This window comes from Bos indicus, chromosome 14 (assembly GCF_029378745.1).
Source record: "Bos indicus isolate NIAB-ARS_2022 breed Sahiwal x Tharparkar chromosome 14, NIAB-ARS_B.indTharparkar_mat_pri_1.0, whole genome shotgun sequence".
NCBI classification, from domain to species: Eukaryota; Metazoa; Chordata; class Mammalia; order Artiodactyla; family Bovidae; genus Bos; species Bos indicus.
The window spans coordinates 2,060,302-2,082,232 of NC_091773.1; the positions used below are offsets into that span (position 1 = coordinate 2,060,302).

Sequence of the window (21,931 nt, forward strand, 5' to 3'; positions counted from 1 at the left end):
GCTCCACAGGGCAGGTCTGCTTCTGCTTTCAGGGTGCCGGGCCCCTTCCTGTGGGCTGGCTCTGCGGTCTGCTCACCCCCCAGCTCCCATCCCTCTACAGAGGGGTTTTCTGTCAGACTTGTGTCTGGGAAACTGACTCCAGGTCCTTAGGGATTCCTGGCAGACCTGACACTCAGCGAGTGTAAGTTTGTGAGCATGTGAGCAGACTTGAAATGTGATGCAGACTCCCGGGGCTGGATCCCACCGCCTTCCCCACCCTGGGGTGTGGATGGCGGCTTCCCTTGGAAGGAGAGGCAGACTCCTGGGGCTGGATCCCACCGCCTTCCCCACCCTGGGGTGTGGATGGCGGCTTCCCGGCTTGTCCTTGAGGTTTTGCTGCCATGTCATGTCCTTGAGCAGACCCTGTGAGCGTGTGTGTGTGTGTGTGTGTGTGTGTGTGTGTGTGTGTGTGTCTCTCTTGACTTTGCGTGGTTGAATCAGCCTGCGACTTGCTGGTTTTGCCCCCGAGTCACGGCCGTCCGCCTGGCAGCCTTTCCCTCTGCCTGCTCTGGGCGCTCAGTCACGTGCGAGGCCGTGGCAGGCACAGCGGCTCCATGGGGGACGGGCCGTCGGACCGCCTGTCTTGGGCACTGTGTTGGATACTGGCGCTGTCAGGACGGCCCCCACGAGAGGGTGGTGGTGGGGTGGGCAGCTCAGCGCCTGGTGGTCGTGCTGGCCTGGCCCTGTCTGGTGGGCACTGAAGGGTGGCGGCCTTGGCTATTTGCCCGCCCATGGGCCTGGAGGGGCGTCTTCTGGTTTCAGTTCGCGTTGCCCTGGTATCTGGTGGGATCGGTTTTTCCCGTCACTGGGCGTTTGGGTCTCAGGCAACCCTGTGTGTTTTCCCTTCCGTTTGTCTTGTTCTTGTCCGTGGGCAAGGTCTCCACGTGTCTGGAGGTTCCATGCCCACCGTGCTGGCTGTTCCTTGTGGTGCTGCTGATGAAAGCCGATTTTTAACTACAGCACCTCTGTGTTCATCAGTCTTTCTTGTCAAAACGTGCGTTTTCCTGTTTAATAAATTCTAGCACAAGGATAATGGTTTTGCCTTTATTTTCTCTGAAGCTTATACAATTTGTTTTTCATATTTAAGTCTTGCAATCACCTGGAGTTGATGTTTGTATATGGGGAGGGTGGAGTGTAATACGCTACTTTTCTCTGTTGATATGACAGATTGTCCCTGGGCACTTAACTGAAAATTCCCTCTCTACAGCCCTGCGGTGCCAGCTGTGCGATAAGCGCGGTATCTCTGCAGATCCTGTAGGTCTGTTTTTCTGTTTCTGTGCAGAGTCGCACCCTGATTTCCACAGTCATTCTAACTGTTGATACTGTTCAGGGGAGGTTGCTCCACTGCTGCCCCTTGGGCGCCCTGGGCACTCTGGCCTCTGTTGCTGCATGGACTTCAGAGCCCCGCCCGTCACTCAGGCTGAGACTGGCCCCCACCCCGTGTTACCGTGAGGCTCAGCCATGCCATCTTCACCAGTCTGCTGCCCACGAGACCGTAGGCCTCTCTGTTGGCAGCTCTTTAGTGTCTTTCCACAAAGTTTGTAATTTTCTCCATAAATATTTTATGTATGTTTCATTAAGTTGATTTTAACAAAAATGAAAACTTTTTTATTTTGCTAATTTTGTAAATAGTACCATTATTAATGGGACAGGTGCTTCCCAGCTGGTGCTAGTGGTAAAAAAAAGACCTGTCTCCCAATGCAGGAAACATCAGAGGTGTGGGTTCAATCCTTAGGTGGGGAAGATCCACCAGAAGAGGAAATGGCAACCCTCTTCAGTATTCTTGCTGCCTGGAGAATCCCCATGGACAGAGGAGCCTGTCCATAGATAGGGTCACAAAGAGGCGGACCCAACGGAGGCGACTTAGCACGCACGCGCATTAATGGAACGCAGCACCCATTCCGAGTCTTTGTTGCTGGTGCAAACGTGCACGCACGACTGGTTGTTCTAGGAAGGAAAGCGCAGGTTTTATGTAACATTTACATCTTATTTTTAAACTTCCTGAATGTGGGAAATTCCAAAGAGAAAAGTAGACACGGTGGCGTCATGAACCCGGCACTGGCCCGCTGGGCGTGGGGGTCACGCCCCGGGCCGGCCCAGCACCACCTGCGCGCTTGTGACCCCCTGCCCCAGACATCAGCACGTCTCCTGTGTGACCGTCTCAGGGCGGGCCTCCTTTCCGTGCCCAGATGTCGTCCAGATGCACCTGGGGCTTCCTCCCACCCGCGAGTTCCGGGAGCCCCGCAGAGACGCGGCGTGTCTGCCCCCGTTGATGGTGCCTTTCCCGCCTTTCCGGCCTCTGGCTGCTCCCCTTTTAGTTTTCCTGTTTCCTTCTGTCCCCGGATTTGGTTTCTTGAAGAAGCCAGCTTTTCCCTGTGGAGCGTAGTTGAGTTCTGTCCACTGACAAAGTCACTGACGAAGGGTCCTGCCATGTTGCTGAAGTCTTTATTAACTGTAATAATTTGTTGGGTCTTGAGTTTTCTGTATAGACAGTGTCATTTATGAATAATGACAGCGTTCACCTTTTTTTTATGTGTTTTTCCTTCTGTCCTGAGCCCGCTGGAAGCTCTAGTTCAACTCTGAGTAGAAATGGTGATTGTGGCCTCTCATCTATTATTGTTATTTTATTTTCTATTATTATTATTTTATTTTCTATTATTTTTTCCAGGCTGCACTCTGCGGCTTATGGGATCTTAGTCCCATGAGCAGAGATAGAACCCATGCTCCCTGCACTGGGGGCACGGATTCCTAACCACTGTCCTGCCAGGGAAGTCCCGGAGATTGTGATCCCTTTTCTATTATTATTATATTTTTTTAGGCTGTGTCGTGTGGCATGTGGGGTCTTAGTCCCGCTGATTGTGTTCTTTGTAAGTTTTTGGAAGAACGAGATTGCTCCTGTCTGGTGTCTGGGATTTCGCTGTAAAACCGCCTCCCCCGGGAGGGCCTGGAGCTCCTCTGTGGACTGCCTGTTACTCATGCCATCTGTGACAGCTGTCCAGTCTCTCTGCTTCTTCTTCGGTCAGCTTGCTGTGTTTCTGTGGATGCGTGTCTGCTTTTCTGAATGTTCACGTTGATTGAAGTAGCACGGTATGCAGTCGCATGTTATCCAGTGGGACCTAGGCAGCGTCACTGTGTGGCCAGGGGTGCGGCCACGAGGGCAGTGGCCCTGGTTCCGACCGCCTGCTCTGCCGCGATCCAGCTGGGCCCCGACCACCGGGAAATGGACAGAGTTAGGCTCCCTTCTGGCAGCGGGGAGACGGAGCGAATTAACAGGCTGAGCTCTGTGCCTGTCCTTTCACTAGCGTCCTCGGCCCCTGGATCTCGGCCCCCTTGGCCCCCTCGGCCCCCTCTTTTATTCCTAATGTTGTTTAATTGTTGCTCCCAATTTTCTTGTTTTGTCATCAACATCGACAGACTCGTGGCAGCTTTATAAACCCCTCCAAAGGGCTGACTTGATTTTCTGAATCTCTATTAAAAGCTAGTTTTAAAATCTGATGGATTTCTTTCTGCCCACATTTTTACTGTTTTCCCCCTTCTTTCTTTGAGTTGATGCTGTTTCATTTTCCTAACTCCTAAGATCATTCATATCCAGTTTTTATTCATTTCTGATAAAAGCATTACCATTATAAATGTCCAAATAATCATGGTTTTAGTTGAATCTCACAATTCAAAAATATATAGCATTTTAAAATTAATGTTTAGTTGTAAATATTTAATTTCCCTTGTGAATTCTTCTTTAACCCAGGATTTATTTAGAATTGTAGTTCATTTTCGAACATGTGTATTTCTTCCTAGTTCTTTTGAAACTGATTTCTATATTAATTGCATTTCTGTCAGAAAAGCATCTGCATTTGCTGACAGCTGTTGAGACTGGGGCTGCTTCTGGGGTGCTGGGTGTGATTCTGGGGGTGACCAGCAGGGCTGCCAGGGAGGCAGGCTGGGGCTCCAGGCCAGGACGAAGGGGATCCACTGAGACCCCAGGTGTGGGAGCAGCTGTGATCGCCACTGCCTGCCGCGTGCTAAGCCCTGCGTGTTATGGGTTACTGGGGGACCGTAAAGTTAATTATGCAGAGATTAGGGTGGGCTCTTGCCGTAAAGTCCCATCACAAATGCAGCAAAAAGCCACGTGGGAAGTTACTGTCATGTAAAGAACTCACATAAATGGAAGGAAAGCTCCCAGATCTGCATACAGACGGGCCAAGTCTGTGAAGAGAGAGGGGTGGCTCACAGACCGTGAGAAGGTACCTGGAGAGATGGATGTGAACTTGGCCCTTCTCCTGTGGCTCAGCGGCAGGGGGTGGGGGGTGGGCTCACTTGCAGGGGAGGGCACCCTGCTCCCTGCCTCCTCCGGACCCCCTCCTTCCCTCTGTCTCAGCCCTGCCACGCCTCTTTGTTAGGGAACCATCAAGGGATACTGGCGGAGATGTTTGCCGCAGGGGATGTGAGGCAGAAACGCTGTTGCTCCCCAGCTCAGGGAGACAGTGTGACGGGCCGTGGTCTGGGATGGGGCGTGAGGCCATCCTGCGGATCCTTGGAGAGTGCCGGGTGCCTGCCTGCGTCCCAGTGGGATGGGATGGACATGGCAGTTGAGGCAGGAGATCCCCCATCTGGGCTTCTCATTGCCTGAGACCTCACCGGAGTGCTGATAGAGCTTCCCTCGTGATGCGTGGTAGTAGATGATCTTTATTGTTTTCTGTAATAATTGCCTGCATTTGCATTTACATTGTGCCCCCAGAGTTCAGAGTTCACATGATTCTGGAGAGCAGACCAGACTGGCTCCTCCACGGGTGTCTGGGGACCTTGCGGGGCATTCGGGGGAGGTGGGCCGGGCCTGGACTTGTGCTAACCGGACGCCAGTGTGGCGAGTGCATCGAGCGCCTCTGGCCCCTTGCACCCCATGAAGCCGGTGGTGGCCCCGTGGCGGGGCCTGGGCCGCTGTGCTCCCTCCTTACACAGTGCTCTCCGGGCAGCAGTCCCCGGGGCATGGCTGTCTGCCTGAAGGGGAGCCTGGGCAGGTGCCTGGTGGGGAGGCCCTGCCCGCAGGCTCTCCCGGAAGCCCTGGGGAAGAGGGACGGATGTGTCAGGCCCTGCCCTCTCGAGAGCCGGGCTGTCCTGGACCCGCAGACACACTCCATGTGAGGCCTTTTCTGCAAAGAGGCTGCCGCTGCAGGAGCTCAGTGCTGAAGCTCTGGACCTCGCTTGCCCTCGACATGGTCAGACATCTCCTCCAAGGCAGGCTTCTGGACAGTGCAGCCCCTTCCGAGCGCCCAGGCTGTGGTACGTGGTCTCGGCCTGGCACCACCGCCTCTTCTGATTCCGAAGAGCTGTGCACAGGAAGCAGCTTGGTTCCAGAGGTGTCCGTCTGTCTTAACGACACATGTCTTCGGGCTCAGGAATTCTAGCAAACCTGTCCAGGAAGTATTTCTGAATAAATGAAAATTATCAGAGAGAAAACTGTGTCCTCCCTGGGGGCCCACCATCGCTTCTCGGCTTGGCAGCGAGTATCAAGGGGACTGATTTTGTTTTCATTTTCACTTCTGATGCACCGTGAATGATGGTTTTATAGAATACAGTGGCATGGTCCCGTGCTGCTGGTGCGGAGATGTCAAATTGCCGCCAGCATTCCCATGGCCTTATTCTCCATTTTTGCAAGTTGCTCTGCACTGTTGAAGTCCTGGCCTGGTTGGGGGCCACACCTGAGGCTCTGCTGTAAGGAGTTTCGTCCTGGCTTGGAATCACCTTTCAGAAGAACCTGGGTGCAGAGAAAGAATATCTGAAGTTTTGGACCTGGTGCTGGCTTTCAGCAAAAGGGGTGTTTGGGGGGTGTGGCAGTCAGGGAGGGCTTCCTGGAGGAGGTGGGTCTGAGCAAGCTCTTGGTGTGGGTGCTTGGAGGGCCCGGCGCAGCTGCTGTCCTGCATGAGAGCCTTGCTCCACCAGAGGTGCCCCAAGCCGGGCAGGGGGCTTAACCGAGACTGTCCCTTGCTGTCTGTAGAGTGCGCAAAATGTTGGACCAAGTACGGAATCCGCCATTTCCCCTGCCCATCGCCAGAGAGCAGCCTGCAGGACCCCTGTGTGGGTGAGGATGGGGACGGTGACCTGGGGCCAGCTGGCACCCCCAGAGGCCCGAGGGCCAGGAAGCGAGGTACTTCTGCTGGGATGCTGGGTCTTGGGGTCCCAGGGAAGGCCACGCAGAAATGCCGAGCCCTAAGGTGGGAGGGTCAGTGGGTGGGGAATGGACTCCCAGGGGCTTTGGCCGGGGAGGCTGGGGAGCTGGAGCAGGGGTCCCGGCTCGTCTCCACCTTCACCCGCACTAGCCCTTTCCTTCCCCGAGGACAGCTGATGGTGTGGTGGGGCTGGACCAGGGATGTTGCCAGGCCATTAGGGCCTGTGGGCTCCAGGGAGGAGGCTGGCGCTGCAGGACGGAGAGGCAAGGGCTGGCCCAACTCCTGTGGCCCTGGGCCCAGAGCCTGCATCTGCCTTGCAGGGGTGGCTGGGGGGCTGGCAGGAGAGTATAGGGGCCTTGGTGTGCCCTTCAGGGGGACCCTGTGTGGGAGGGGCAGCCATGGCTAGGACTTAGCCAGCTGGGCAGAGGTCAGCGGCACTTGAAGTCGTCTTCTTGGTCAGGACGTCTGGCGTGTCGGCGGTTATTGCTGTCCCCGGGCAAGCCTTGGCCCTGGCCCCAGAGGGCCTGCTCCTTGTGACGGGATGGCTGCCCCGCTTTCTCACCCCTTGCACCTGACATCAGCTGCCGGAGGCAGTAGGGCCGGGGAGGGCCTTTCTGGAGACAGATGGGCACCATGGCCCAGAAGCGAGGTCCCTCACAGCTCCGCACCCAGCCAGGCAGTGGCAGGGCCAGGACTCAGACCCACGCCTCTGGACACCCAGTAGGGAAGCAAGTACTGTTCTGAACTGGAAGCCAAAGAGGAGGCTCCCTGGGAGCTGCCACCGCCCTGGCCAGGGCCTTAAACACCCGCCTTTTGGTGCCTTTCCAGGGCCAGGGGTCACGCCCGACGGCAGTGGGACGCCAGAGCCCACCTCGCTGCCCGCTGGCCCGCAGAAGGAGCTGGCTGCACGGGCCCGTGGCCATGTGGCCAGCGCCACCCGGGCCAAGAAGAGGAAGCCCAACTTCTGCCCGCAGGAGACGGAGGTGTTGGTGGCCAAGGTCAGCAAGCACTACCAGCTGCTGTTCGGCAGCAGGCTGCCGCGGGCCGAGCCCGCCCGCAGGTACCGCGTGTGGAGCCGCATCGTGCAGGCGGTGAACGCGCTGGGCTACTGCCGCCGCGACCTCGCGGACATCAAGCACAAGTGGCGGGACCTGCGGGCCGTGGTGAGGCGCAAGCTGGGCGAGCTGCCGCGGGCGCCCCAGGCCCTGGCCCTCACGCCCCTGGAGCAGGCTGTGGCTAAGACCTTCTCCTGCCAGGCCCCGCCCTCCGAGGGCCTCGGCCCTGAGCTGCACAGAGGTGAGTTCCTCGCCCAGCTCGGCCGGCAGGAAGCTCGCGGCCACCAATGGCTGCCGCCCCCCGCCCCCCTTCCCCATGATCTCTGAATCCTTCTGTAGTTCATCCTCGGCTCTTTCACTCCCGCCGCCCGACGGGCCCCTGGAAGCCCCGGGCACCCAGGGGCTCGTCCCTCCCTCAGGGTCGCAGAGGGGAGCTGGGCACAGACAGGACGCAGCTCTCTCCACAGGGCACCGAGTTCCTGCCTTCGGGTCATGATCCAGAGCAAGAAAGACGTGTCCTCCGGGCAGCGTCCTGGCAGCGCTGACCCCGGTTCCTCCTCTGTTCTCTCCCTCTTGCTGGTTTGGCGTCCAGGAGAGGCCTCGCCCAGGCTGGGCTGGCCCCGAGGCATCAGGGTGGGCAGGTGGGCACCTGAGGCCCTGGTTATCTCCATCCTCCCGGGCAGAGCCCGCCCTGGCCTTTCTGGGGCATTGCGCTCGTTGGGCCCAGCACTTGGGGGCGGTGGCCGGGGTCAGGGCAGGCCTGCCGCCTGGTGTCCAGAAAGCAGTGGGGCCGCGCTGCATGTGGACGGGCGCTGTCCCGACTACCTGTGGCCCCCGCGGGATGGCCGTGTGAGGCCGTTGGGGCTGCAGCCATGGGGACAGGAGGGGCAGGATGCCCGGTCCCCCTGCCGGTCCCGCTGCGGTCATGTCTCCTGCCGCCCTGGGGCTGGGCTGGCTGGAGCGGGGGCGGCAGTGGGTGCGGGCCCCCTCTAGACCGGCCAGCCCACTCTTGCCCCCAGCCCGTGTGAGGTCTGTGGGCTACTGTCCTTCAGCGCCGGCTCCCTCCCCATGCCACCGTGCTGAGGACTGACCAGAGGTGTGGGTGTTGGCACCTCGTCCTGCCCACGCTCAGGAGGGCATACTTGGCTGTCCATGCCCTGTCTATGCTGGGGGCGGGCTCCTCACCGGTGGAGGAAGAGCATGGGAATGTCTGTGTGTGGACACGCAGCCTTGCTTTCTTGGGGGTTTGGATGAATTCCCGAGTCGGATTGCTGGTCCCACATGACAGTGAGTTCAGCTGTCAGAAGCTGCTGCCCCGTCGTCCACAGCGGTTGTATGAGCTCAGGCCTCTGCGTCCTTGCTGGTGGTCACCCTGATTCCCGCCTCCCTGGGCTGACGGAGGAGGGCCCTTACTGCAGTGTCAGCCTGCTCCAGGCAGGGGCTTGTCCTGTGCTTTCTGTCCATCCGTCTGACCTTCTTCCCAGCAGTGTCTGCTGACCCCTGCGTCCCTCTCCTGGCCCGTCGTGTGCAGCTGCTCAGTCTTGATTCTGGAGGCAAGGGATCCACCAGACCCCCGTATTGTCCCGCTGTGGTCCTCGCTGCGTTCACGCTTGAGCCTGGTGGGTTTGGGGTCGAGGTTCCATAGGTATCCAGTCTGGCACTGTTGGAGGAACCCAGAATGAGCCGGAGCCCCATTCTCGTGTTTCTCTCGATCTGTGTCGCTGCTTTTTCAGCCCTCGCTGTCTGATTACAGAAACTATAAGTCAGTCTTGAAGTGAGTGAGTGATCATTTCCTCCTCCTGTTTTCTGAAAGGATTTCTGTAGAATTGGTATTATCCCCTTAACTGTGGCCGCCATCCGAGACGGCATTCTTTCTCTGTGGGAAGAGCGTCACCACGGTCCCTTTAACAGCCTGTGCCGCCTGCTCTGCTGCAGCGAGCGTCACAGTCGGGTGTCTTTCCGGGGCCTTGCTCGTGGATCTGAGTTGACAGAGGTGCTGGCTCCACTTGTTCCTGAAGGTCCTGTCGTCCGAATGCCTGTAGGACCTGTAGTGAGAGCTCCTCTCCCCTCCTGTTGTTGCTAATTGGTGTCTTTCTATTTGTTCTCTAATCTGGCTGCAAGTCTATTAGTTTTATTGATTGCTTCAAAGAGCCAGGTTTTGACATCATCAATTTTCTCTACTTATCCATGCCAATTTAATTGATTTCTGCTGACCTTTAATGTTTCCTTCCTACTTCGGGGTTAATCTGTTTCTGTCGGATCATTGACTGGGGACTTCTTTTCTAATGTAAGTATTTATTGCTATAAATTAGGCTTGCCACATTACTTTATTTACATGCATTTGTATATTATTATCTTTTCATTCAGTTTACAATATTTTCTAATTTCCTTGGTGAGTTTTTTCTTTTACTAAAAGCATCACTATGAACAAAGCTAGTGGAGGTGATGGAATTCCAGTTGAGCTATTTCAAATCCTGAAAGATGATGCTGTGAAAGTGCTGCACTCAATATGCCAGCAAATTTGGAAAACTCAGCAGTGGCCACAGGACTGGAAAAGGTCAGTTTTCATTCCAATCCCAAAGAAAAGGCAATGCCAAAGAATGCTCAAACTACCGCACAGTTCCACTCATCTCACATGCTAGTAAAGTAATGCTCAAAATTCTCCAAGCCAGGCTTCAGCAATACGTGAACCGTGAACTTCCTGATGTTCAAGCTGGTTTTAGAAAAGGCAGAGGAACCAGAGATCAAATTGCCAACATCTGTTGGATCATGAAAAAAGCAAGAGAGTTCCATAAAAACATCTATTTCTGCTTTATTGACTATGCCAAAGCCTTTGACTGTGTGGATCAAAACAAACTGGAAAATTCTGAAAGAGATGGGAATACCAGACCACCTGACCTGCCTCTTGAGAAATCTGTATGCAGGTCAGGAAGCAACAGTTTGAATTGGACATGGAACAACAGACTGGTTCCAAATAGGAAAAGGAGTACATCAAGGCTGTATATTGTCACCCTGCTTATTTAACTTCTGTGGAGAGTACATCATGAGAAACGCTGGATTGGAAGAAGCACAAGCTGGAATCAAGATTGCCGGGAGAAATATCAGTAACCTTAGATATACAGATAACACCACACTTATGGCAGAAAGTGAAGAGGAACTAAAAAGCCTCTTGATGAAAGTGAAAGAGGAGAGTGAAAAAGTTGGCTTAAAGCTCAACGTTCAGAAAGTGAAGATCATGGCATCTGGTCCCATCACTTCATGACAAATAGATGGGGAAACAGTGGAAACAGTGAGCAACTTTATTTTGGGGGGCTCCAAAATCACTGCGGATGGGGACTGCAGCCATGAAATTAAAAGACACTTGCTCCTTGAAAGAAAAGTTACGACCAACCTAGACAGCATATTAAAAAGCAGAGACGTTACTTTGCCAACAAAGGTCTGTCTAGTTAAAGCTGTGATTTTTCCAGTAGTCACGTATGGATGTGAGAGTTGGACTGTGAAGAAAGGTGAGTGCCGAAGAATTGATGCTTTTGAACCATGGTGTTGGAGAAGACTCTTGAGGGTCTCTTGGATTGCAAGGAGATCCAACCAGTCCATCCTAAAGGAAATCAGTCCTGAATATTCATTGGAAGGACTGATGCTGAAGCTGAAACTGTAGTACTTTGGCCACCTGTTGAGAAGAACTGACTCCTTGGAAAAGACTCTGATGCTGGGAGAGATTGAGGGCAGGAGAAGGGGACGATATAGGATGAGATGGCTGGATGGCATCACCAACTCAATGGACATGAGGTTGAGTGAACTCTGGGAGTTGGTGATGGACAGGGAGGCCTGGGGTGCTGTGGTCCGTGAGGTCGCAGAGTCGGGCACGCCTGAGCAACTCTGCTGAGCTGAGCTGGGCCTGTTGTGTCCAGCATGCTGTCGAGTTTGCCTCTGTCCTATCTGACGTCTCTCCTGTGGACTGAGCGGGGGCAGCAGAGCTGTCCCTGACCTTAAGGGGACGATGGAGTGGCTCTGAACCCGAGCTCCATTGTGATGCCTGCTGGCCATGTGGGGTCGTGGCGCACGGCTGGCTGTAGGTGGCTTCTCTCTGGTGTTGAGACCCGTGTGTTCAGGGATGAACCTGCCACTTTGATGGTTCTTTGTTTCCCCTATGTTCTTGTTTCTTTTCTCTCTCCTCCTTCCTTTCTTCAGAGTGTAGTGTAGTGTAGTGTAGTGTTGTGTGTGACCTCTGCTGTGGCTCACGGGTGTTTCTGATGGCGGTGGCTTGGAGTGTGTGACAGGTGTTTTTAGCGTCCCCTCACGGAACAGCCTTGCCTCCCCCAGGTGTGTGAGCGCCTCCCCAGGCTCCCACCTGCGCCCGCTGCACACTCACACTGGCTGACACGGCGTTCCTGGCAGTCCCTGCCCCCTGACTAGACCAGGAACGAGACAGGATGTCTCTGCCTGCCTTGGGCTTACCCACCGCACCCTTCAGCTCCTCCCGCAGATCCAGGGCCCCTTTGACCTGACAGACTCACTTTAACATTTCCTGTCCTGCATCTCTTTCCAGCGGGAAGAACTTCTCTCAGCATTTTTTGCCTGACAATCAATTTTATTTTGCCTCTGTTTTTGAAATGTATCTCTACTGGGTATAGAATTCGGGTTGACTGGTTTTTTTCCTTTCTTTCAGCACTTAGAGGTGTCATTCCATGGTCTTTCGGCTTCCGTGGTTTCTGAGGTTGCTGTTTTTCCGGGGAGTGGGCTTGGTCTCTTTGTCTTTCCCTCCATCCCCCGCTGAACATCGCAGCCCCTATTCCATCTCTGAGGCTCTGCCAGACCCCTGGGGGGCAGAGCTGGGAGGAGGTGACTGTGTGAGCACGGTGGCCCTGGGCTCCTGTAGGCTGCACAGTGAAGGTGTGACCCCCTCCCCTGTTTCCTTGCAGCCACCCAGATAGACCCAAGTGACCTCCAGGAGCTGTTCCAAGAGACGTCGGCCAACATCTTCCAAATCAACTCCAACGGTGAGTCTGTGCCTGGGCCTTGCCCTGCCCTTGTCCGGGCTGCCAAGTGTATTGCAGGGTGACATGGGGTGGTGGACGAGCCTGTTAAGGTGCCCTCTCCCGGCCCGGGTGACTCAGGACCACGGGCGGGGTGCAGTGTGAGCCCAGTGCTGTGGTCTCAGGCCGGGCTGTGACCTTGGCAGGTGCCCCCTCCGCCCCCATCTTCCCTCCCGCATCACACGCCTGTGACCTGCCCGGCCCCTGGGGGGCAGTGTGTCAGAGCCTCCCTCAGACCAGCAGGGCCCACTCACAGGTCACCAGGGTTGGGGGTGGGGGCAAGAGCCACACCTCACGAGGCCTGGGCTTGTCTTCAACCCCCGAGGGACACAGAGATGTGGATGCGAGGCAGGCAGGGCTCCCCATGCCCTCGTGGCAGGGGTTGGTGTTTGTCCCGAGCCCTGAGCTCTACCAGGTCAGAGAGTGCTGACCCCGGGAGGACGGCAGCCCCCTCCCCAGACCCAGGGAGGCCTCCTGAAGGCAGCTCCGCAGAGCCCCTGAGCCCTACGCGGGCCTGGGCCCTGGTCCCAGACTATCTGGGGAGAAGGCCGGCCTGGGCCCTGCTGGAGTGTGACTGATGCTGTGGGGGTGGCGGGCTTGAGGCCTTGGCATCCTGGCTCCGGCAGGTGCAGGGTCACTCCTAGCCTTGGCACCCACATCCCCGGGCAGAGGCAGGGTGGGTGGCTCACCTGAGTGGGGACCGCCTGGTGGAGCTCTGGCTGCCCTTGACCCTGGCCCCTTCTCCCGCAGTGACCTCCTTGGAGCAGAGCCTCCAGTCCCTGGGGATGCCAGGTGACACGCAGGAGCTGCGGGACAGCCTGTGAGTGTGTGCAGTGCCCGTGGGTGTGCACGGGTGTGCCTTGCACCACCCAGCACACCACCCTCTCCGCACAGCAGCCCCTCAGCTGGGTGGGCGCGGGTGTCATTCCAGCAGGGGCTCAGCCACGCCCACGACGCCTTTGTGACACACCTGTGCACAGGCATGCTTCCGTGGGGGTCACATCCCTCGCTCACTGTTCGCCTCGCTGACTGTGCCCACACTTGCATACGACACACCAGAGCACACAGAGGGCCGCACACTGTGAACACCCCTGTGGGGACTCTACATGACACAGGCTGCCATTGGCACGGCCAGTGTGCAGATGGTGGGCACGCAGCTGGACGGGGGGGCGCTGTGTGCTTGGGGTGGCCTCTGGGGGCCCCCCAGCTCTTCTCTCAGGCTGGGTCGGGCTGTGTCGGGCTGCTCTGGGGTGAGGTTCTGCTCCCTCAGGGTCAGGGCTCTGGAAGAGAAAGCCTGGCCAGCATGGCCAAGGCTGCCAGGCCCTTCTCAGGGCATCCTGGGGGCCACCGTGGGGGCCACCCTGGAGCCCTGCGGGCTGTGATCCCAGCGTGGCTTGGAGTGGGGGCTCCTTAAGGAGGAGGCCTGCGTCTGAGCCCTTGAGCCCTTGGCCTGAGCCATCCTGCGTGGGCAGGGGTGCTGGGGGTGGTGGACCGCAGGAGCCGGGAGGGGCGCAGGCTGCGGCCGGGACCGCGTGTCTCTTCCTGGCATTGGCGTCCACGGGAGAGGCCAGGGCCTCTCTCCCGGGCGGCCTCCATCTTAAACCTGTCCAGCCCAGAGGAGGCACTGGGGCCTGTAGGTCCTGGGGAGGCTGGGTGCTTGGGCAGAGCTGAGCCTGGTGCCCCAGTGGAGGGATGCAAGGACCTGTCCCCCGAGCACTGTGCCTGCACCCAAGGACCTTCCCGGTCCTGCTCCGTGGCTGTCCAGCTTTGCCAGCCCCCCCTCCCCTCGACACCGCCACCCCCTGCTCTGCAGGGCTCCTGGGATGGAGGCTGCCCTGTAGTCTGTGGGCCATGTGGGGCCTCCCCGACACCCCCACCATTGCTCATGGCCGGACGAGCAGTCCGGGGCCCCCAGAGGAGAACCTGTCCTGTGGTGACATGTTTGATGGCTGGTCCCCGGGAGCAGGAACCCCAGGGACCAGTGCCTGCAGATGCCTCCTTGTCAGGTCTCAGCAAGTGCCCGCCTTCAGCAGCTGCCCCATGTCTCTGAGATCCCTGGCTGGCCCCTCGCAGGGCATCTTATGGTTGGGGGATCCTGGACGGGCGCCTGGCTGCACTCCGAGGTCTGGGCTGGTCACCTGTGGGCTCAGTGTTTTCTGCCCTGGTGATTCCTGATGCTCCGGAGTTAGCAGTTATGGCAGCAGAACAGGACTTCCTCAGGGCAGGACTCATACCTGCCCTCGGCTCCTTGCATCCTGCCAACACCCTGGAGAGGAGGAGGGCAGGCAGTGTTCTTCCCATTTTACGGAGGAGCACTCTGTGGCTGAGACCGGACACAGGGCCAGGCCACGCCTCTCGGTGGGCCCCACACACCCCACACACCCGCTGCACCTCTCGGTGGGCCCCACACACCCACTCGTCCTCCCTGCTGTCTCTCCATGCTCGCAGGCTGGGACCGCCCTGCCCACTCTCTGCCTGCCGGCCCGCCCTTCCATTCTCCCTTCCGTCAGTCCACCTGTCCTCCCTGCCGTCCATCCACCGACTGCCTCGCCCAGTCTCGGGGTCCAGAACGAGGCACCCGAGGGCCCTTGGCAGATTTTGTGTGCAATTCTGTTGTAAATCAGTCTTGGAGTTTCCTTTTTGAAGTAGCCTGCATTGTTTTCCGATTGTGGAAGTAGCATATGCTCCCTGTGGGAACTTGGACGCCCAGGACATCGGAGGAAGCGCTGTGAGAGTGTTTTGCTGTTTCCTGCCAGCCTCTCAAGTCCATAGGCGTTTTGTAGAATCGCATTTAAGTGAATAGTGTTCTAGATCCCACTTTTGACGCTGGGGATTGGGGGTGCGCGTGCCCCCGTCACACACTGGGACCACGCCCCTCAGGGGCGCAGACTCACTGTCTGGCGTGCGTGGTGCTGAGCTGAGGCGCTCGGGCTCCTCCATCTTCAGCGTCAGGAACCGCCATGAGAAAGTGTGGGCCTCCTGTGCTGCCGCCTGGGGGCCCCTGGGGTGGTGTCCCTGGGCTTAGGCGGGTGCTTTTCCCAACCCTGGCCCAGTGGGCGGAGGGTGTCATCACCGGTGGTTTGGAGAGGGGTGCGGGCCCTTCCCTGGACACCTCCGGCTCTCCCCGTAGCCTCAGCTTCCAGGTCCCCAACCTGCTTCGTGCCTTCCTGGCCGCTTGCACCCCCAGGTCCCCTAGCCCTCTTACCCTTTCTCCCCGCCGGGCGGCCCCTGACCAGACTGCCTACCCCGTTGGTCCTGGCCTTCCAGAGCCTTCTGTGACCCCTGCCCTGGGGGAACCTGTGTATCTTCTGGACTGTTAGCATTTCCAGATGACTTGAGACCAGCGCAGGGTTTTCAAGTCTGTGTTTGCTCCACGTTGACAGTTGCTAGCTCTTTTATTTGGCCAAGAAAGGACGTTAAAAAAAAACAAGTACACTATGATCCATTGTGCCATTAAAAAAAGGCATTTCAGTGGTTGGGATCTGATCACAGGAGGAAAGACAGTCTTTCAGATTGAGTAAGTATAGGTAGTTTCACAAGAGGCTTACAGGGTTGAACCTGTTTTCCTCATCTTACATGAGACAGGGGTGGGCTTGGTCATCCTTGTCGCCCGCCATGAGTGGCCCGGTGCTGCCCCCAGCATGGGCTCCCAGACTGGCCGAGGTGGCCCGGTTAGTGACGGTGGGGCTTGTCGGCATCAGCCCAGGGCACTGCTGGGCCCCTCGGGAAGGGCTGCTGAGTGGATGGTCCTTCCAGGAGCCCTGGGCAGGAGGTCTGCCCCATGGCCTCAGCTCTCCGATGGACCATGTCCAGCCACATGCCAAATTCCTCCCTTTTGCTCCTCAGTGTGGCCTGGCTGGGCCCCTTCCTGGTCGGGGTCAGCTCCTTCACCCGAGCCTCCAGCCTTCCCTCCACAGCCACGGCTGCCCATCATCCCCTTTGTGTGTGATGCCACTGCTGGCATGGCCTGCCTACCCTGCCCCAGCTCCACCTGTAGCCAGCCCGCCCCTCCTCTTGCAGACATGCCAGGCTGGGGTGCTGGGCCCTGGGCTGCCTGTGTATCTGGCCTCAGAGCCCCTCCCTGGACACAGAGGGTGTAAGGTGGGAGTCCAGGCTGATACTCTTTAAATACGATTATGCCACTTCTCAAAGGGACCAACCTTTGAATACCTTGGCACCTTTTTCAGTGCTTACTTGAGCTCTCCATGTGGTTGCATTTGGGGTGATTCTGTTTCACTTGTCACTGTCCCGAGACAGCGCCGTGTTGTCTCATCACTGAAGCTTGTGGAGTCTAACGTCAGCGTGTACATCCTCCAGCACTGCCCATCTTTTCTGAAGTTGCTTTGCATACTTCCGATTGGCAGGTTCTCTGGTGTCTGCCCCTGGGGCCAGGCCAGGGCCCTGCCCTTGCTTGGGCCTGTGAGCCCGCAGGACACCTGTGGACGGGGTCTGCCCAGAGTCACTCTGTCCACAGGGCCTGAGGTCAGCCTGGTCTTTTCAGCCCTCTGAGGTCACACTCAGAATCTTAAACCGAAGGTCTGGCAGAGACCCTGGGCCAGGGTTCCCGTGTTCCTGGATCTGGAGCTGGGCCTCTCACTGTGGCCCCTGGAGGGACGAGCTGTCCTCAGCGCTGGGCCTGGGGCCGTATCTGCGGCCACCCTGCTTCCTGGCCCCAACCAGTGCTGACCCCAGGGGCCCCTGCGTAGGGAGGGCTCATGGCTGGGCCCAGGGGGTGCAGGAGCTGCGGCTGTGTGCAGGGGCCCTGGGGGCCTAGGGACGCTGGCCTGAGCTTACGGCGTCATGTCTTCCACACCTCACCTACCCCCTTGGGTTGCTCCCTCTCGCCCGCCCCTTCCTGGGCCCGTCCACTCCGGCTGCTCTGCCTGGCTTCCCCCTCCCCCAACGAGCCCCTGCCCACCCTGCTGCCTGCTGTGTCATTGCCCTTTCCTGCTGCCCCTCCCCCATCTTCTCCCCCTGCACCCCCGTGCCCGCCCCCCCAGGCACACGGTGCAGCAGGAGACCAACCGCACGATCGCGGCCAGCGCCGGCGCCCTGAAGCAGACGGCCGAGCTCCTGCGGGGCTGCCCCCAGGTACGTCCCAGGGACTGGAGGGCGGAGGGGGCCTGGGCAGAGGGTGGGGCGAAGGATGCCGAACACGCAGCCGCTCGGGCAGAGTGTGCGGGTTCCACCATTCGCTGGGCACCAGCGCAGGCTGGACAGTGGTGCGGGTGCCCGGTGGCCCCAGGCCATGCGCCCTCAGAGGGCAGGCCTAGCAGAGCTGGTCTCACCAGCCGTGGCTGGCCTGCTGCTGCCCCTGCAGCTCCTTCCTGCCTCTTGGCTTGCGTGGGGTGCGTGGTGGCAGTGAAGGCTGGGTTTGGGACTGGAGATGCAGGGCCTGGGGAGTGTCGCGGCCCTCCCAGCAGCTGATGGGAGGCGCTGGGGCAGCAGGGGCCTGGGAGCCTGTGTCTGAGTCCTGGTTGCAGGGCCTGAGACTGGCACGGCTCCGTGGTGCTGACGCTGCCTGCTGAGAAGAGGGTGGGGCTCCTGGTGGTCTGGCAGTGCCAGGATCTAGGGCCTGCCTTCCTATCCCTCGTGCATCCGTATGTTCTGAGTGCTGGCTCTGTGCCAGGCGTCATTCTGAGACTGGGGAGCAGAGGTGAACAGGAGACGAGGTCTCTTTCCATTGTGAGGGCAGAGGCCGTGTGTGAGTGCTGAGGTGCTGGGGGGCGGATGGCCGGTTTGCTGCCTGCGGTTCTGATGTGGGTGTGAGACGCAGCCTCACCTGTGGTTAGGTGCTTCAGGGCTCGGCTCCGCCCCCCACGTGACCTTAAGCTCGGGCCTGAGACCTCCTGAGCTGTCAGGTCAGGTCAGCTCTCAGGGGTCGTAACACCTCTCCCCGGAGTGCTTTGTTCTGGGGACCGGACAGGCATAGCATGTGGGAGCTGCAGGCCGCGTGGATAGTGTGGACGGGGCAGGGGGTGTGTGTGTGTGTGTGTGTCGTGGTTAGTGTGGACGGTGTGTGTGTGTGTGTGTCCTCTTGGTTAGTGAGGACAGTTTGTGTGTGTGTGTGTGTCCTCGTGGTTAGTGAGGACAGTGTGTGTGTGTGTGTGTGTGTGTGTGTGTGTGTGTGTGTGTGTGTGTGTATTGGGTGGAGATGGTGTCCGTGGTGATGCTGGCTGTGCCCCCGGAGCCTTTGCTGGCCTTCCAGAGGATGGAGGTGGTGGTAAAGTAGGCGGGGTGAGCCCAGCTCTAATGACGGAGGGAGTGGAGATGCCCGTGAGGCTGGGGGTGGATGTGGTGCAGGTGCCAGGCAGGCCGGGAGGGGCCCGGGAGTGTGCCCAGGGATGGAGGCACGGCAGGGACGGGATGCGGCCTCGGCCGACTGTTGAAGCTCCATTGTCTCTTTGCAGCAGGAGCGTCTTCAGCTAGACCGCCTGAAAACTCAGCTGTCAGACGCCGTCCAGCGCTATGGAGTGGTGCAGAAGGTGAGGCCCCCAGCAGATGCCCTGAGCACCTGCCCTGGGCCAGCCTGGGACAGTCCCATTCCGCAAAGCAGCGGGGGGCCGCCTTGCAGACCTTTGACGGTTGCCAGGACCCGGCTGGTGTGACCTCAGTATGTGTGCAGTGAGGGACGTTTCCTCTGGACTGCTGCCCCAGAGGGTCCTCACCGGAGTCCCCTGGAGGTCGGAAGACAGGTGTGTCTGTGCCTCCGCCCCCGCCCAGTGTGTGGGAAGAGGCCGCCCGGCAGATTGTCCGCAGAGCCCTCAGGCAGCAGATTGTCCGCAGAGCCCTGGGCAGCAAATTGTCCGCAGAGCCCTGGGCAGCCCCGCTCACCTGGAGCTGAAAGTGCTTCACTGTTGATCGTTGTCCAGTATTTCGTGTTGATCTGACCATCTCTTCTCTCTTCCCCACTTTTTCTGTTCTCCCCACCTCCCTCCTCTTGTACTTTATCCAACAGAAAATTGCAGAGAAGTCCAGAGCACTGCTTCCCACGGCACAGAGGGGCGGCAAGCAGCAGGTAGGTGCTGAGTACTTACTGTGGTCAGTGGGTGTTAGGGGACAGCATATAATCCATGCCCTTGGGACTCCAGGGAAGGGCAGGGAGGACCAAGCTCTTACTGTATAGCACAGAGAGCTATATTCTATTCATAGATTTAAATATGTATGTGAGAAAGGAAGTGTGAAAATCAGTGATCCAATTCTCAATCTCAAGTAGCTAGAATAACAACAAAAAATTAAATCCAAAGAAAATACGTAGGAAAAAGCAGAAACCAATGAAATATAAAATAGATGCACAACAGACAAACTCAACAAAGCGAAAGGTCAGTTCTTTACGATGAGTAATGAAATTAAGTCCTATAAGATTAATCAAAATACAGAGAGAAAATACAAATTACTAGTATCAAGAATGAAAATACATATGTTATTAAAGCTTCTAAAAATGAAAAAAGTAATAAGATAATATGAGCAACTTATGCCTATCAATTTAACAACTTAATGAAATACAAATTTTTAAAGAAAAATGTAACTTACCAAGATGTGTAAAAAATATGGAAAGTGCAGTATTTATTAAAGAAATGGAATCCATAATTTAAAAACATCCTAGCAATTAAACTTCAGACCAGATGGCTTTAGTGATGAGTTCTCTCAAATATTTGGGGAATAAGTAATACCAGTTTATACAAACACTTACATACAGTATAAAAAAAGAATACCTCTTACCTTGCTTTATGAGGCTAGTAAATTTTAATTCCAAATTCTTATGAGGACTTTGCAAGAAAGAAAACAAGATGTCTTATAAGCCTAGAAGCAAAGACTCCTAACCAAAATATTTAAAAAAAAAATTCTTTATTTGGCTGCACTGGTCTTAGCTGTGGTGTGTGGGATCTCATTCCTTGACCAGAGATTGATCCCAGGCACACTGCATTGGCAGCGTGGAGTCTTAGCCATTGGATCACCAGGGAAGTCCCCTAACCAAAGTATTAATAAACCAAGTCTAGCAATTCATCGGAGAAGGCGATGGCACCCCACTCCAGTACTCTCGCCTGGAAAATCCCATGGATGGAGGCGCCTGGTGGGCTGCAGTCCATGGGGTTGCTAAGGGTCGGACACGACTGAGCGACTTCACTTTCACTTTTCACTTTCATGCATGGAAGAAGGAAATGGTAACTCACTCCAGTGTTCTTGCCTGGAGAATCCAGGGACGGGGGAGCCTGGTGGGCTGCCGTCTATGGGGTCACACAGAGTCGGACACAAGTGAAGTGACTTAGCAGCAGCAGCAATGCATAGAAGGATAATACACCATTCTAAAATGGGATTTATTCTAGGAGTGCAAGATTGGTTTACATTCAGAAATAATCAGAATAATTTATCACGTTAATACAGTAAGTAAGAATATCTACTTGATCATCTCAATAGACATGGAAGAGCATTTGGTAAAATTCAGCATCCACTTAGGGAGATGCAAAATTTTCCACAAACGAGTACTAAGTAGAAATGCCTTTAGTCTGATAGAGTGTGTCTTCAAAAGTCCAGCAGTCAGCAGTGGCCTTGCTGGTGAGATGGTAAAACCTTTGCTCCTGAGAGTGCGGCTGAGACATGGTGTCCAGCACCGTTGCTTCTGTTCTTCAGTGTGCCGCAGGGAATATCTGCTACAGTAAGACAGGAGAAAGAAGGAAAAGATGCAGAACCACAGACAACATGATTGTGTGACTACAAAGTCTGAATGAGTCTGGCAGAACTTAGAATTAATAAGTGAATGTAACAGGATTTCTGTTACCACGTTAATGTGCAAGAAAATACTGTGGGTGCCAGCAAAAGACAATTTGGAAATGATGTTAAAAAGAGACAGCACTTACCATAGCATCAAAACTAGGAAGAAACGTACGACCAGTTGTTTAAGCCTCTATATAGGAAACTGCAAAACATGACTGAAGAGAGATTACAGAAGATTAGATGACGGAGGGGCACACTGTGTGTGTAGACTGGAAAGTTTGGTGTACAAAGAAGTCGGTCCTCACTGAGTGGGTCTATACGTTCAACACAATCCAGATAAAAAGCCTAGCAGGTTTTGAATGTGTGTGTAAATTGTCAAGCTGATTACAAAATGTACATGGAAATATACAGGGCCCCAAATAATGAAGACAGTTTTGAAGAACAGAACTGGAGGATTTACACTCCCAGGTATCAGAACACAACCTCGAACTATAGATATTAAAACAGTGTGGTATTTGCCGACGGCTAAGCTAACAGACCGGTGGGAGCAGAGCCGCGTGTGGACGCAGACGCACACGTACGTCGTTGCCTGGGCAGTGTGAGGCACACTGCTGCACAGTGGGAGATGCAGGGTCTGCACAGGGCTTGATGCTGATCAGCCGATGGCTGAGCTGGGGAGGGTCCTGTCGGGCACACGGCAAGTACAGGTCCAAACACGCCACCCTCTGGTCTCTGTGTCGGAGCTGGTGGGGAGCAGCGTGCAGGACCAGACATGCTCGCAGGCGGCAGCCGGCTCAGGCCGTGCAGACCTTCCAGGCCAGGGCCATTGCTCTGTGGACAGAGAGGCACTGGAGGACTCTGGGCACCAGGCTGCCACCCCCAGCAGATCCTTCCCCTTAGCTTGCCCGGCTCAGACTGCCCA

General features: G+C 56.5%; 1 protein-coding gene across 9 annotated transcripts in view; it reads left to right on the forward strand.

The window, feature by feature from the left end:
* Positions 1–21,931, forward strand: part of TSNARE1 (t-SNARE domain containing 1) — a 118,269-nt gene that overhangs the window by 36,357 nt on the left and 59,981 nt on the right. For 8 of the 9 annotated variants that reach the window (XR_011570458.1, XM_070802346.1, XM_070802349.1 and 5 more), the window contains exons 3-9: positions 6,032–6,181; positions 7,032–7,499; positions 12,181–12,258; positions 13,045–13,114; positions 17,295–17,385; positions 18,705–18,779; positions 19,253–19,312. Coding sequence is in view for 8 of the 9 variants with exons in the window: in XM_070802346.1 (XP_070658447.1) it covers positions 6,032–6,181; positions 7,032–7,499; positions 12,181–12,258; positions 13,045–13,114; positions 17,295–17,385; positions 18,705–18,779; positions 19,253–19,312 (992 nt within the window). In the remaining variant the exon portion in view is untranslated. The remainder of the gene's footprint in view (positions 1–6,031; positions 6,182–7,031; positions 7,500–12,180; positions 12,259–13,044; positions 13,115–17,294; positions 17,386–18,704; positions 18,780–19,252; positions 19,313–21,931) is intronic. The other variant, XM_070802343.1, reaches the window with a different exon arrangement.